The 15517-nt window shown below is 29.9% G+C and overlaps 1 protein-coding gene across 13 annotated transcripts in view; it reads right to left on the reverse strand.

The window, feature by feature from the left end:
• Positions 1-2906: 2906 nt before the first annotated feature.
• LOC113398625 (small conductance calcium-activated potassium channel protein) overlaps positions 2907-15517 on the reverse strand; it is a 238953-nt gene continuing 226342 nt past the window's right edge. For 2 of the 13 annotated variants that reach the window (XM_026637475.2, XM_026637463.2), the window contains 13 exons: positions 14367-14496; positions 13696-13791; positions 13110-13283; positions 12783-12806; positions 12259-12401; positions 12043-12147; positions 10030-10165; positions 8385-8495; positions 7920-8047; positions 7307-7376; positions 6769-6888; positions 6443-6585; positions 2907-6001 (listed from right to left, as the gene is read on the reverse strand). In XM_026637475.2, coding sequence (XP_026493260.1) covers positions 5845-6001; positions 6443-6585; positions 6769-6888; positions 7307-7376; positions 7920-8047; positions 8385-8495; positions 10030-10165; positions 12043-12147; positions 12259-12401; positions 12783-12806; positions 13110-13283; positions 13696-13791; positions 14367-14496 — 1537 coding nt within the window. In that variant the 3' untranslated portion in view covers positions 2907-5844. Of the gene's footprint in view, positions 6002-6442; positions 6586-6768; positions 6889-7306; positions 7377-7919; positions 8048-8384; positions 8496-8546; positions 8658-10029; positions 10166-10615; positions 10752-12042; positions 12148-12258; positions 12402-12782; positions 12807-13109; positions 13284-13695; positions 13792-14366; positions 14497-15517 lie in introns of all 13 variants that reach the window. The other 11 variants (XM_026637464.2, XM_026637465.2, XM_026637466.2 and 8 more) reach the window with 11 other exon arrangements.

A 15517-nucleotide genomic window follows, 5' to 3' on the forward strand; every position in this document is an offset into this window, starting at 1 on the left:
ATCGTTTAATTTATGACCAAAATATGTGAAAATTACACACAGTTAATATAATTTAAAAGGCTCAGTACAATTCTGAAAATTATCATTATTAGTTTTCAAGCGTGCTTACTAACGTGTTGTTTTTTATTATTTGTAAATTATTGCTTTAATTTTAGGAAATTAATTTCAATTGTATTTTTTTTATAAAAATTTTAATTATATTAACATATAAAACCTTACTTCTTTTTATTTTTAAAAAACATTTTACGTTAACGATTCCAAGACAATTTATAAAATGGAAGAAAGCGATAGAATTTATCATCGCCAATGAATATTTAATCATGCTTTTAATTGCACTAGAAGTTCAATTTTCTACTTAAAACAGAAAGTTCATAAATATGATTCCGTACGATTGTATTTATGTTAGTTTTAAATTTTTTATTATATGAAAAAATTGTATATTTTGTTTTTTTTTTTTTTAACAACTCGTATTCAAACGTCGGAGTAATGATAGAGAAAAATATAATATATTTACATAGTTATAATGTAAACCGCGTAGTGCTATAATATTGTATATAATATATATATTATACCAGTTGTCGCGGCTTCGCTCTTGTTTTTATCGTGATATATTAGGTCTAAATAAGTGACATATATCCTTCTATGGGGTTAAAGCTCGCTGTATATCAAATTACATCAAATTCGGTTCAGCAGTAGAGGCGTAACAGACAAGACTGTTAAGACAAGACTTACTTCCGCATTTATAATATTAGTATTACAAATAAGTAAGTTAATAGTAATATGTGACAGTTATTAAATGCACATTTTATTGTATTTCACCAAAAATTTAGTTTTTTTTTTTTATTTTTGTAATTTGATCGCGTTCAATCTTTCTTTCAAACTTGGAATCGTATACGAATTTTACTTTTAAATACATTAGTCGAATGTTCATGAAATACAAATACTCTTTTTTGTTTATTTTATTAAAAGTAATATATTTTTTTTATTAATTCCTACTAAAATAATAAGTAACTAGTAACCATAAAGACAAAGTTGTAATTTTTCATTGAAATTTAATTTATAAATATTCATGAAAAGAGAAATGATTAATTATAGAGGAATGCAATTTAATAAACTTTATAGCGATTATAACAATCCGTATATAAAAAGAATTATTTCTGAATACGAAAAAATAAAAAAAAAACACACTCAAATTGTATATAAACCGATTTATAATAACAATAAGATTTTTTAAATTTGCTATCATATCTAGTCGTTATGTTGCGTAGACTGATAATTGAATTTATTTCAATTTTCGTAATAAGATATTCAATTAAAAACTAAGAAATACAGTAATGCAGATATAATTTCAGTCCCTATAAATAACGGTTTCTGTTGTAACTACAAGAAATTGCCTGCGAACGTGCGAGAAGTCACGGAAAAGTGCAAGTTCAAATTTAATAAATTATATGCAATTTTTATTCAAGCTTCAATGCAATTACTTAATAAGTATTCTAGTTTTATATATAAAATTGTTGAGTTGTTTTACAAATAATATATACATATTTATTTAATGTAACTAGATTTTTGTTTGGGTTATTTAATAGTTATGGTAATGGAATTTTATGTAATCATTTTAATCAAAGCCTATGTATGTATAAGCTATGATTTAACCTTGATAAAAGTTTTCATTGTCATTAGCTTGCGTTTGACACATTTATAGGTGTCAGGTATAGGGTGTCTGTAACTTTTACGATCGTCCTTCAGTCTGATACAAATTTCAAAGAGGAAAATTGTTGTGTATGATTTGCTTTTTTACTAGATGCGGGTGATTGAGACGTTATTGTCTTAATCAGAGGCGATAACGTACTAACTTACTTACGAATATGTGCTATATAAAAATTCCCTCAATATATTATAGTATACAAATTATATTTACCATAAAGGACAAGAATAAAAATACGTAGTAGTGAAAACAAATCTGCAAGAAAATTATATACTTAAATAATTATAATAAATTAAACAAAACATTTTGGCATTATGCACATCTCATCAGAATTTCTGAGTAAAAATCGCATTAAAAATAATAATGTGTTTAATTTGAATTGAAAATGATTTTACGACCTCCGTGTAGTATGTACGCCGGTTTTCATGGGTACGCCACTTCGAGGTCCCGAGTTCGATTCCCGGCCGAATCGATGTAGAAAAAGTTCATTAGTTTTCTATGTTGTCTTGGGTCTGGATGTTTTTGATACCGTCGTTACTTCTGATTTCCATAGCAAAAGTGCTTTAGCTACTTACATTGGGATCAGAGTAATGTATGTGATGTTGTCCAATATTTATTTATTTATATTCAGAATACATTTCTTATAAAATTTGAACATACCTGGCGAATCAAAATATCCATTCAACTTTGCAACTTTTTTTTTAATGATATAATATCTTACAAGTTTTCTCTGAGGAAGCGCGTCAGAGAAAACAACGAGGGGATAAATCAAGTTTAGTACAGGAGAATAATTAAATGCACAATCAGTTTATTACGTAATAAACTGATTGTGCATTTAATTTTTTAAAAATTATTGCTTTTGTGAAGTTTTTACTGTTTCATGTCACGTCATTGAAATTTTTTTATGTTAGCGTTTGCCTGAAGATTATAAAAACATTTTTTTTAACCTTATTGACTTCATTTCATTAATTCATTTAATCTGTTTTCACCATAGGATATGTCATGTTAAATATTTTGTTATAATTATATAATATCAATTGAATTTGAAGTCTGGAAGTGAAGTGTGAAATGCAAAAAAATAAATTATGATGTTAACTAATAACTTGAAACTAGATTTGTTGAACAATAATTTTGGATAGAATTCAGATTTTGATATTTATCTAGATTTTTTCATAAAAAGGAATGATTGAAATAAAATAAGTTTTAGAAAATACTACAGCTCATATAATCGAAGTTACACTTTCATTTCATTAACAATGATCACAAAAGTTTCATTTCAACTGTTTACGCACCGCATAGAATATACAATTCGCATAAAACTAAAATTTCAATTTATACGAACCTAGTCGTTTAAAAATAATTTACTGGAAACGTATTTTCGTTCATGTATTTATTTACATTAAAATTCGCAAATACAACTTTATACATTTTTAAATTTTTACATCGTCTTATTAATTTTTATTTACAACTTCTATGTTAGTCAATCTTAAACAACTTTTGGTCAATTCATCTTACAAATAAATGTACTTATAATTCAATGGTTCAAGTTTCACTAGTAACACAACTAAAATCTAATTTAAATTAAATTGACTAAAGGTTACAACAGTAAATTTATTATCACTAAAAACAATGAAATACTGATAAATGTATAATAAATAAATTATTTATTTGTGATTCTTTATTATGGAAATATTTCAAGTAAATGACTAGCAACACGTTATATCCATAACAGAATAGTAAAGAAACCATTACAATATTTAAATCAAAATTTGTTTTGGTGTACAATAATGTTTCATTTAATTTATGATTTTAAAATAATTAATGAATTATATTAATATTACATCAAGCACATCTATATAATTTGGCATTGGCATTCAAACATCCCTGATGATCTATATTGTTATTTTGATGCCAAACATAGATTGTAATTTTAATAATTCTAGTGTGCATAATTGCAATAACATCCTACGTACCAGAACACAACTATACACTGTTTTGCAGAAGAAGAATTGACAGATGCTATAGGTATTATTATGTTATGATTTAATTGCACATAAATAATAATAATACTTAAAAATATATTAATACGATTCAATAGACGAAATATATTCGTAACATTAGAATAAAAATGTAAGTAAATTCAACAATATCTACATCTAAAGTACTATATTATATCTAAATATACTAGTTGGTGTTTCAAATCGATCCTCTAACAGGAATTTTTAATCTAAAATTATAGCAATAAACTTCGAAAACTCAAGCGTTAGACCTAATAGTGAATAAGATATGGAACCATGAAAGTAATTGATAATCTCATTATAAAGTAACTAAGAAATTTCCTTTAAATTAAAATTTAGGGCCGACTCTATTATACACAATAATTTAAATAATCTATCTCTTTCACATGAGTAATATTGATATTTACTTTTAATATCTGAAGTGAAAAATAATATAATACATTTAGAATTAATTTAGTCAATATATTGTGTACAATAAAATCTCTATCAACATAGAATAAAAATTTGTCTTGTATTTATTTGAAATTATTTGTATTGTAAAAACTTAGTACCTTTGAAATATTTTCACCAGAAGTATTTTATTTCAAAATGTGAATTATACATTTGAAGTTAGGCCTTAATTATATATTTTTATTTCAGGGTGATTTATTCCAGTGAATACGTTATCTTTCGTATTTAAACATTTAAAATGATGTTTATAACCTATCATATATTTAAGAAGCATACGAAATTTAACGCATACAAATATTTCGGATGTTATTATTAAATATAAATGGATTGCCAAAAATGTTATTGGTCTGTTTATGGTTATTATTTATAAATAACACCATTATAATATAGATGTAAAATACATGATGTTATTGTTGGGTCCATTATGGAACTGAAATTTATAAAGAAATTGATCCCATCACTCGTACTCATACAAGCTACAAAATCAGATATTAAATATTAAAATTACTCTCAAATCTTAGTTATCTATTTACATATTCATACATTGTTAAGATAATAAAACTGAATAATCGAAATTTTCGTAGTGTTTTAGGCACTATTTAGACAGCCATCAATCTTAATGTCTTATTACAAAGCTTTACTTAATCTAAATCTTATAAAAATGTTTTTTTAATCTACATGTCAATAGGCAGGTAGTAACAATTCAATTTATCTATAACCTAAAAAGTGTGTATACAGTGTTATTGAATCTGTGACAGCCTCAAACTATATCCGAGTCTCAAAGTAACGAGACACGAAATGGATTAATGCAGATATTTATTATGATATAGTTTTAAATGTAAGTCTATAATATATTGTCTTCTAACTATTGATATAACTAGTTGCACATTATTTAATTATGCGTATTCACTCTTGTTAATATCAACTCTGTCTGTTATGGCTATTTTCTAAATGTTATCATTACATTGTTATAAATTATTATTTATTTTGTGTATATACACCAATGAATCTAGAAAACGTTTTTTTATATTGACGTGTTTATAGATTCATTCGTGCATGATTATTATAACCATAGTGCTATTTACAATAAAGTTCAGTATAAACGTTTCTTCATTAAAACACTGTTGGTTCCTCGAACATTACATAATCCTAAACGGAGGTGTAGATAACGCCAATCTAAGTAATAATAATACAAAAGCTGATAATGTATTCAAAATATCATCTAACATATTGGCTAAAGCGTCTATCAATAAAGCATTTTGTATAATCACAACAGCATGTCCTTTCCGCCTAATTTCATTCACTACCTAAACGATATCACTAAAACAGTCTGACACATCCGAAACTTTGGGGAACAGCGAAAAAAACTACGGCTGACCTTGTCTCGCTCCGCGGCATGGTCCGTCGGCAAACCGGGATAATTATTTCACTGACACACCATCCTTGATACTTGAACACCATCATTAAAATTTTTAAAAGTGTGATATATAAGACTGATAAAACTAAATTAAAATATTTAAGTAGTGGGTGCATGTTGTGTAAAAGTCAAAATTTATCGTGAAACAATTTCCCCGATGGCCACATTGGGGCGTAGTTGTGGTAAGGGGATCAGAGGACGGGCGCCGAGTTTCGTCGAGTTCAGCACAGGAGTTCGGAGTTGGAAGGCGGTACTCAGCTGGGTAGAGGCGGCCGTGAGGAATGTGGAGCTGGGCTTGAAGTTTGTGGGGCAGTAGAGGGAGATGTTGCACTCTCGGGGGCAGAGTGTGTCCGCGCTGCCGGTTGCAAAACAGGACTCTGCGGCCATGGATGCGTTGAAGTTGCTAATGTTCTGAAAATCATAAATAATATTGGCTTTGATCATATACATCGATCTTTATGAGGCCCTTTATGCCTAGATGATTTTAATTTGTTATCAAAAACCAACCATAAAATATATACCATTCATATATTTATTTCTAATTTTAGATGCTGCGGTAGTCACTTCAAATTATTATTGTGGCTGTCGCAGTTTGTAAGTAAGCATAATATAACTTTGGACCAAGCCGAAAATCACTGTTATTAGTGACTATGAGGTCCAATATGCAGAACCAAAACTTATCGAGTTCAAATTAGAAGTTGCTTACCAAGCTACTACGTTTTTCTGTTTAGGTCTTTTCAGTAGCATCTTATACACTGCCTCAGGAAAAAAAGTCAGTTTCACTTTTGATCGTTTCACCGCAATGATCATTTAACATAACTTTAATAGACAATATATTATATATTGCAATACCTGGAATAAGGAGATATAGAAGATGCAGGTGGAGTAGGGACGGCAGCGGTATCAGGGTGAAGAAAGTTCCTTCTCTGTTCAGCTCGCTCCCAGCATTGCTGTAGACACCGCGCCATGACGTCTGGTAAATTGTTCACTTGCTCCTGAAAATATTAAGTTTTTCATAAAATATTATCATCAGAGATCAGTGACGATCAGATGATTATGTAGATTAAAAAAGAATAATTCTAAAGCACATTTTTAATTTACACTGAAGGTATTATTATAGTTCATTCATTAACGAAACAATTTTGTCAAAGAAATCAATCATTTATAAAAATACATACTTGTAACGTAGTCAGTTTTTCTTCTAAGCTAGTTAATCTCTCTTCGATAGTGTCTTGCCTTGTACTCATATCCGATACAATCTCGTACACCGTATTTTGAGTCTGCAAAAGAAAGGGGTCCTACTATCAATCGCATTGCAGCTCAATGTGCACTTTCGTTTCAAATAATAGTTTCGTGTGTAGTATCTTTCTGTACTATAAAAAAATAACTCAACACATAACTCTTGGGAATGTTAATTGTTAAATGTTTGTGTTGTGTTTTCATGATTTCAAAATATCTAACATAGAATTACGAGATCACATGCGCTCTAAATAATAAAGCTTTGTTTTAATTTGCTTCTACACGAAGGTGTGCTTAGCGAATGAAGACGAGTTGGGCCATGCTTACTAATTTATTAGCTAGGTAAATCTTACTTTTCCTTTACCTTACCATTTATTTAATTTATGTTTTAACTATCGAGTGCTAGCTAAGGATCTAAATGGATCTGTGTATGAAAGTAGCATGAGCTTGGAATAAAGACATTCTAATTGAAATTACCTTTGCCATGTCTGTTATCGTGTTGGCGTTATCCATTAATTTTCTCTGATCCATTTTAACCTTTCGTAATCTGAAATTTTATAAAATTATTATTTCATCAACTCCTTGTTCTATTATTACGTTATTTAAAAATATATTATCAAATTTATTTAAACGGTGAATATTGGTATAGGTAAAATTTCAACCAAAAGTGTTGTGTTACTTTTAGATCTAACGGGAAACTTTATATTTAAATGAAAATATAAGAGCAGATAAGAAATTATATGACCTGAAATTAAGTGACCCATTAAAGGTTTAGACACCCATAATCATCCATAAACTTTAGAAATTACAGACTACTTTTTACATTATCGATCTCATTATGAGCTAACCATGAGATCTTAGGGTTTGTCTCCTTGCCTGTACGCTGACTTAAAAATAAAGCAACTTTTCTTTTAAATAACTGTTTTTAAGTAACTATTTGCGTTTAAATACTGACTTAGGTGATACCTATCCAGACATACCTCAAGTCATATCAACAGTAAAAATAATCTTTTATTTAAAGTTTTAGTACAATAGAATCAAATATAAGTTTTAGTAAATACTTGTTATTGAATATTTTGTAAATACTTACGCATAAATTGCTAACAAGAATTTTCTTTGATGTGTTCTCACACGACCCGGGTGAACTCTTTTCACGAGTCTCGTATGTTTGTATATTAACCAAGTTTCTCTTAGAACATTGGCTGCTGCATTTTTCAGCTGGAATATCATAAATCAATTCATTTGAAAGTATATTTTTTATAATATATAATTAAAAAATATTTATATATAAAAATATTCAAAAACTGCAAATATATCAAATATTAGTATTATTATTAGCATCTAATCCAGATTATTTAAAATCAACACATCTACTAACCACAAAGATTAGTTCACTCTGTTAAAATATATCTATAATTAGTATAATTCTAATATTAATAGTTCATAGCTTAATCTATATCAAAATGGATATCACTACAATGGCAATCTATTTCAAACTTTCATAATCTTACCTTGCAAAGTCCTTGGTCTGTCACTAGTGTAACAGTTACCTTACCTTTTTCGTGAGTTGTGTTTCCATCATGAAGTTATGAACGTGCTTCTCCGCTCTAGTTAATTCTAATTTTCTCGACGCAACGGTCACTAATAATGCTGTACATCCCGCCCCCTGTTAATTAGATTAACAATTGTGGTGAACTGATGTCAATGAAATACTTACTCTTTTAGTAAGTTGTGTATCCATCATGAAGTTATGAACGTGCTTCTCAGCTCTAGTTAACTCTAATTTTCTTGAAACAACCGCGACTAATAACGCAGTGCATCCAGCTCCCTGTTAAGTGAATACCTTAATGTAAAATGCAAGCGAACGTGTAAAAGCATTCAAGATTTCACATTCCTTAAATAAAAAAATGCATTTTCAGGCTAGAAATGAAAATAAACTATATATTTGATCTATGTGGTATATTTTACCAGTTATTGTTTAAATTTCATTTATTCGAGGACAATAGACATTAAAGTTATTTTAATTAATAGATAATTTTTTTTAGTGATTATATTTAAATGGAAAATAGTCGATCGCCCTCGATATATGTTATTTTATTAATGAATGTTAGTTATAGAAAATCATTAAAACTTTTAGCTGTTAAAATAGCGTCATTATTATAAGTATTAGATGCTTTTATTTATTAATATCTAGTGCTCAAATCTTGAAACTCTAATTGTGTACCAAACTTATTATGGAACTGCAAATTTTAGCTGAAAATGTATTAATTACTATATCTACATTAAAATTAACCAATTCACAAACATTTTTCACACTTCAAACCACTCGCAGACACAGGATAACGAAAGTTATTTGTTTTTGAAACAAATATACCTCAGTGCATATCCATCTAGTAGTGCAAAAAACACTTCGTTTAATTTTATAATTATTTCCATCTTTATTCAACTACAAACTCCGATTTATAAAAAACAGTGCATTAAACCTTATTTTTACTTTTAAGTTAGACAAAATAATTTTAGGAAAAGTGAGCCATTTTAAAAACAAACGTATTGTGCAATTCAGTGAAATAGTTAAGTGAAGAGAGAACTAGAGATAGAGAGGAGAGTTGAAGCATTCCATTCTACTAAATATTTCTAATAGCTGGCTTTAACAGGGAAATGGACGATATAATTATTCAATAGACAATAAATTTTTCATTTATTTATAATATTTATTTATTATTTTAAAATTCGGGAGTAAAATAAATTAACATTTGTGTGTACATTTAATGTGAGTTATAACTAAGCGGTTGTGACAATGTTTATTTCAATATATGCAACATTTATGACGTTCCTTTATTATATTATAATTTATAATTACAATACCATAAATCTGATTTACAATCTGTGAACATAAATATCAACGGTAACATCGAATACATAAAACAGCGGTGAATTCAATAGATATGTCTTTTGTCATAGTGTTAACAATTATCATGTGTAGAGTGTCGTCTGTTGAAAACAATAAAATGTTAGTGTTGACTGACTTTGTAATCGAAAAATACCAAAAACTTAAACACATCAGTGCTCTGAGATAAATCTTAAGATAAATTTACACGGTAAAAATTTAATTGAACAGAAATAAAAAAAATATCTTGAACCAAAACAAATATGCACTGGCTGTCAGTCAACACGAACACGAATGTCTGTGAGGAACTTACCATAATGCCGGTGCTTACGGCGATACCTCTGCCGCAATATGTGTTTGGCACAATGTCACCAAAACCGACGGAGAGAAATGTAATCGCAATAAGCCACATCGCATTGAGTAGGTTAGCATGTTCTTCATCGTGAAACCTTTTGAAAATAAATTTATCGCTTTACTTAGTACGTCTGCCTTCTGATATCCTTGTTATTGAAGGTTAAAGTAATGTGTATAACCTACCTATCAGTACTGCACGCAAGCATATCCCATTGCAAAAGTGAAAGGATTTTTTTTAAAACAAGAAAGAAATTGAAGAAATAGAAAGATCGTATCGTCTTGAAGAGTTTGACTTTGATTGTGAAATTGAAATTGCTTCAGTCAATTGTGAAGTTGAATATGACACATAAAATGGCTCACCTTTACCAACCTATCACAGTTTTCATAGACAAAGCAAGACAACAGAAGAAAAAGAAAACAGCAGTGGTTTCGTTTTATTGATTCTTGCTACGTCTAGGTAAAGCGAAAAAAGGCTTTTCGAAATTCCCGTCGAACGATTCATATACATGAAACCCAAATAGCCTACCATTTGTTATAATACATACCACCATACCGCAGGTGAGAGTAATGCCACGGCCGCAGTAAGTGTTTGGAACTATATCACCGTAGCCAACACAGAGGAAGGTTATAGCTGTCAGCCACATTGAGTTTAGCAAATTGGCATGGTCTTCATCGTGGAACCTGAGAGCCAAAATGCCCAACAAGAACCACAAGATAACCGATTGTATGATACAATATATTTTGCATTAAAAAAGCCGGATGTAAATTAATCCGTAATTTAAATATTCCATTTAGAGAAATGAAAAATTTTCATAAAAAAAATCGAAATGCTATCGAGCCATAGTACAAGATTTTAACAAACAATAATTTAGCATGCCTTTCGAACGATACAAAATAAACTTTAGAACTACACAAATACTAATATCATATGACTTGATTACAACGTGCAGACTAAACATTTATTTGGGGTCAATACCAAATATAATGTACTGTTAGCCATGCTGTGAAAATTCCATTTACTTACTTGGTAATACAGGGTTATGATAACACAGATAATGAACACTTACAAAGACAACGTAACAAGAGAGAAAAAGAGATATAGAAGAGGAAGAATAGAAAGCCTTCTGCTTATCTGAAAGCAGAGATATCTCATTGATGCGTGAGTGTGATAAAAGTGCAGTGGTTTTGTGCGTATATATTTTGTGCGTATATATTTTGCCAGTTTATTGTAAGCTTATCTAATGTGTTGGAACCTAGAGCCATTTTGTGCGTGACTGTTTGATTTACACATAATATCACACCGGCAATTTTTATAATGTATTCTGCCGTGGCTGATAGAAAAACAGTTTATCTTGCAGTATTAGTGCAATCCTCTGCGGTGTAGGTTTCGACACAGCACTTTTCTCAATAAACATTAATGTAAACATTATTAAAAATCAATATTAAATTCACTAACACTTAGAGCACATTAAGCATTTTCGTTTTACAACACTTTGCTAAATCTAACACATATACTAAGTCGAATTTTATGTACAGCGATTGTGTTTAATTGTCTGATGGCTACATTAGCGAAAGTATTCAAAGTCAAACTCTTATCATTGTGATAATTATGAATTACTACATTAACATCATTTGAATAACAAAGTAAACATTGGTAACAGAAACACAGAGGGTAAAAAGCAGAACGAATAATTTAACAACGACACAGTACATAAGCATTAGCATGCCCATTAAGGCAATACACCGATAGTTGTTTGTAATAATTTCGTGTAAATAATAAAAGACAAAATGTTCAAATAAAAATAAGAAATAAGCGATACTGATGACTCAATTTATGGTACGATTAGCTTATTAATACACATAAACTAAAATAAATACTTTAACTTTTGTATATACTCGACATGAGACTGATATTGTTAGACGTTTTTTAACAGAATTTAGCTCTTTTATTTAAGTGATTTGTAATACTGACCTTTCACATTGCCTTAAAGTCCAGCTCGCGATTATCCAAAGCGATACCATAAAAACAAGTAAAACGGTTCCAGGACATATAGTCATGAGAGTTTTTAATACGAATCTGTAAAATAAAAATGATAAAAGGACAGTTAAAATATGTTAGAATTGGTATCTTACAGTATCGATAAATATTTGCTTAAAAAATCTTGTATCTTCATCAAATTTTACTTACCTAGTATTAAAATTAATTCTGTTCAAAGCTCCTATACTTCTAGACGAAGCATCTGTAAATAGCTTGCTATGTAGCAGCATAACCCTGCATATTAGATACAGACGAAAGAACATTGGAAGGGATAGAGTTACGTCATACGGAACCTGGAATTTTAAAAGAAATTTATTGTTAAAAAATATGAACTTGTTATTATTTTTTATTTGATTCTCAGAACGAACTACCAATAGACTTAAGGATATAACAAGGATTTTAAATGAACACTTGAGACACAACTTGATTGAGTTTATACTTAAAATATTAAAAACATTAAAGTATAAGCTTAACCAACTTATGTGCTTGCCATATGGATTGAAAGGAACATCATTCAAAAATTCATAAAATGCTAATAAAATCCATCAACAAATACTGGGATTGGGCAAGGATTGGCGAATGCGGCACATTGTTAATGATGCAAACACATGCTTTCCAAAAGAAAACCCTCCAAAGTTATTATAAAACTTTATTGACTTTCATTTAATACAGACCTGAATTTGCTTATATATTGTGTCCTACGAAGAAAATTTAATCATAAATATCTTTTACAAATTAGAAAATAAATAAATCTTACTATTTAAGAAAAACATATTCTCGCTTTTACAAATTTTAGAGTATATTAAATATGATTTAAAAAGCCCACCATCCCATTTCATAACGTCGATCAAAATAAATGTATAAAATAGAAATCCATAAATCAATTTCGAAATTATGTATTCGAATTTCCAGTGTACTATATACACTATTTATAATTACTCTATTCAATGTAAACCAATCAATCTATGGTCGATTATTATACATATAAAATAAATACTTACTACTTCAACACCTATTACTCCTCCTTTATTTGCCAATTTTGTGGTCCAAGTGAAGGTGTACTGTCCTGGGATGGGATGAACTGCGCATATAGCTAGCTCGAGGGCGATCTGTGCAATCCGTTGCCACGTCATAGCTATCCGCCAGTCATCGGCGCAGTTGTCTATCATAAATAACTGAAATTTAAAAAAAATATATATATATATATATATATATGTGAACCTCGTGGATGCCTGATGGATTAATCACCACTGAGCTTACGTGTTCTTTATATCGGTGGTTATAATTGAGATCGCACTCAGCAATAAGGAAAATATCGTGAGGATACCCACGTGTATCGTGTGAAATTGTGAAACATTTGTAATCGACCCGCATAGAGGGAGCGTAATGCAATTAACTCCGAAATATTTTCCTCAAAAGGAAGGAACACGTCGCCTTACCATTCACGGACTATAGCTTTAAAACTTAGTTATACAAGTTTATTTTTTACAACGATTTCTTGGAAATTTAGATCGTTCCTTCGCTTTTCATGTTATTTTAACGAAATAAAGGTAAAATATATTTTAAATAGTGGATTATATTTAGTACCTGTACTTCTAAAGCGTGATAAGCCACGATTAGGCCGAGTAAGATCACAGTTGACATTGATATTAGCGTCTTCAACGCTTGCGAATATATTGATGCCTGTAATAAGAATATTTATAAATTCATTATTCTATAATAATCATATCATATGCTTATTAAATGTTATAATTTCATATCTAGTAACTTAGTGTTTTGAACAGGACCGTCTGAGTAGATTCAAACCACTACCAAATACTCTTTCGCCAAACAGCAGTATTTGTAATGTTGTGTTCTTGAAGTGTGTTTGAAGGGTGAGTAAGCACAACACAACATATTAGTTCCTATAGTTAGTGGCGAATTGGCGTTGTAAGGAATGATTAATAACTCTCACAGCTATAAATGTCTATGGGCGATGGTGGCCACTTACCATAAGGTGGCCCATTTGGCCATCCGCCTACATCATAAATTTATATTCACATGAATAATACCGTTACACATCAAATATATGGTTGCATATTTTTTTATACATTATTTTTATTTTTGTGAGCCGTTGCGTGTAGGTTTCTGGCGTAGTGCCATTAACATATAATAGGTAAAGCGTAAGTCGCACTGGATAATTGTTTATGTATAAAAAAATAAAGCGACACTACAATTATTGCGCAGGTATTCGGTAATATACTATGAAGTGAACGTACCTTTGTGTATACTCCGGCACTAGATAATTCATTTTCTATTACCATGATAATTATACCAAACATCCCCATAACTAGCGCGTAGTCACTTATTCGTTTTCTTTTTTCAAATAACGCCTTTCTTCTACCTAATCTGAAAAATGAAAGAAAAAATATTTTTTATATTCTTAATTCAGCCGAGATGGCCCAGTGGTTAGAACGTGTGCATCTTAACCAATGATTTCGGGTTCAAGCCCAGGCAAGCACCACTGAATTTTCATGTGCTTAATTTGTGTTTATAATTCATCTCGTGCTCGGCGGTGAAGGAAAACATCGTGAGGAAACCTGCATGTGTATAATTTCATAGAAATTCTGCCACATGAGTATTCCACCAACCCGCATTGGAGCAGCGTGGTGCTATATGCTCCAAACCTTCTCCTCAAAGGGAGAGGAGGCCTTAGCCCAGCAGTGGAAAATTTACAGGCTGCTAATTTTAATGTTAAAGTAAAAATTCAAAAGATGAAAGTTCAGTCCGCTTAATGAACAAGTTTATTTAGAACGAATGCTTTCAAATCGATTGACAATACCGCAAGGATTATTAAATTTATTCAATTCAGCAGAATTCGAGCCAAAGGTTCACTGTCAGAGGATTAGCGATATTGATGGTCTACTAACAGTTGATCGCTGCCCATTAATTAATATTCGCCACTGACGCAGATTACTAAAGTTTGAACTCAAGTAATTAACGTCCGGGGGACTTAATTCATGATTAACTGTCCAAATTTTACGAAGGCACGGTAACATTAAAAAGAACCACGATTTACATAAACGGATTTAATATTATTTGAAAACTCGAACAAATTTTTTGATTAATTTTGTTTGGAAAACAATTATAAGTTTGATCTTATATATTAAATTTGATTTTAGCTTAGTGGTCCGTGAATCTAAACTAAAGATTACAGATTCAAGGCCAGACAAGTTGTGGATTTTATTTGCTTAATTGTATTTATAATTCATCGTGGTCGGCAGTAAAGGATAATATTGTGAGACAACTTTAATACATAATTGAACAAAGGTTGCAAAATTAAATTAATTACTCCGTGTTTTATTTTAATTTTTAAAAGTTTTTTTATCGCGATCATTTTCTATAAAAAAATATTCGTTCGAGAATAATG

This window comes from Vanessa tameamea, chromosome 14 (genome assembly GCF_037043105.1).
Source record: "Vanessa tameamea isolate UH-Manoa-2023 chromosome 14, ilVanTame1 primary haplotype, whole genome shotgun sequence".
NCBI classification, from domain to species: Eukaryota; Metazoa; Arthropoda; class Insecta; order Lepidoptera; family Nymphalidae; genus Vanessa; species Vanessa tameamea.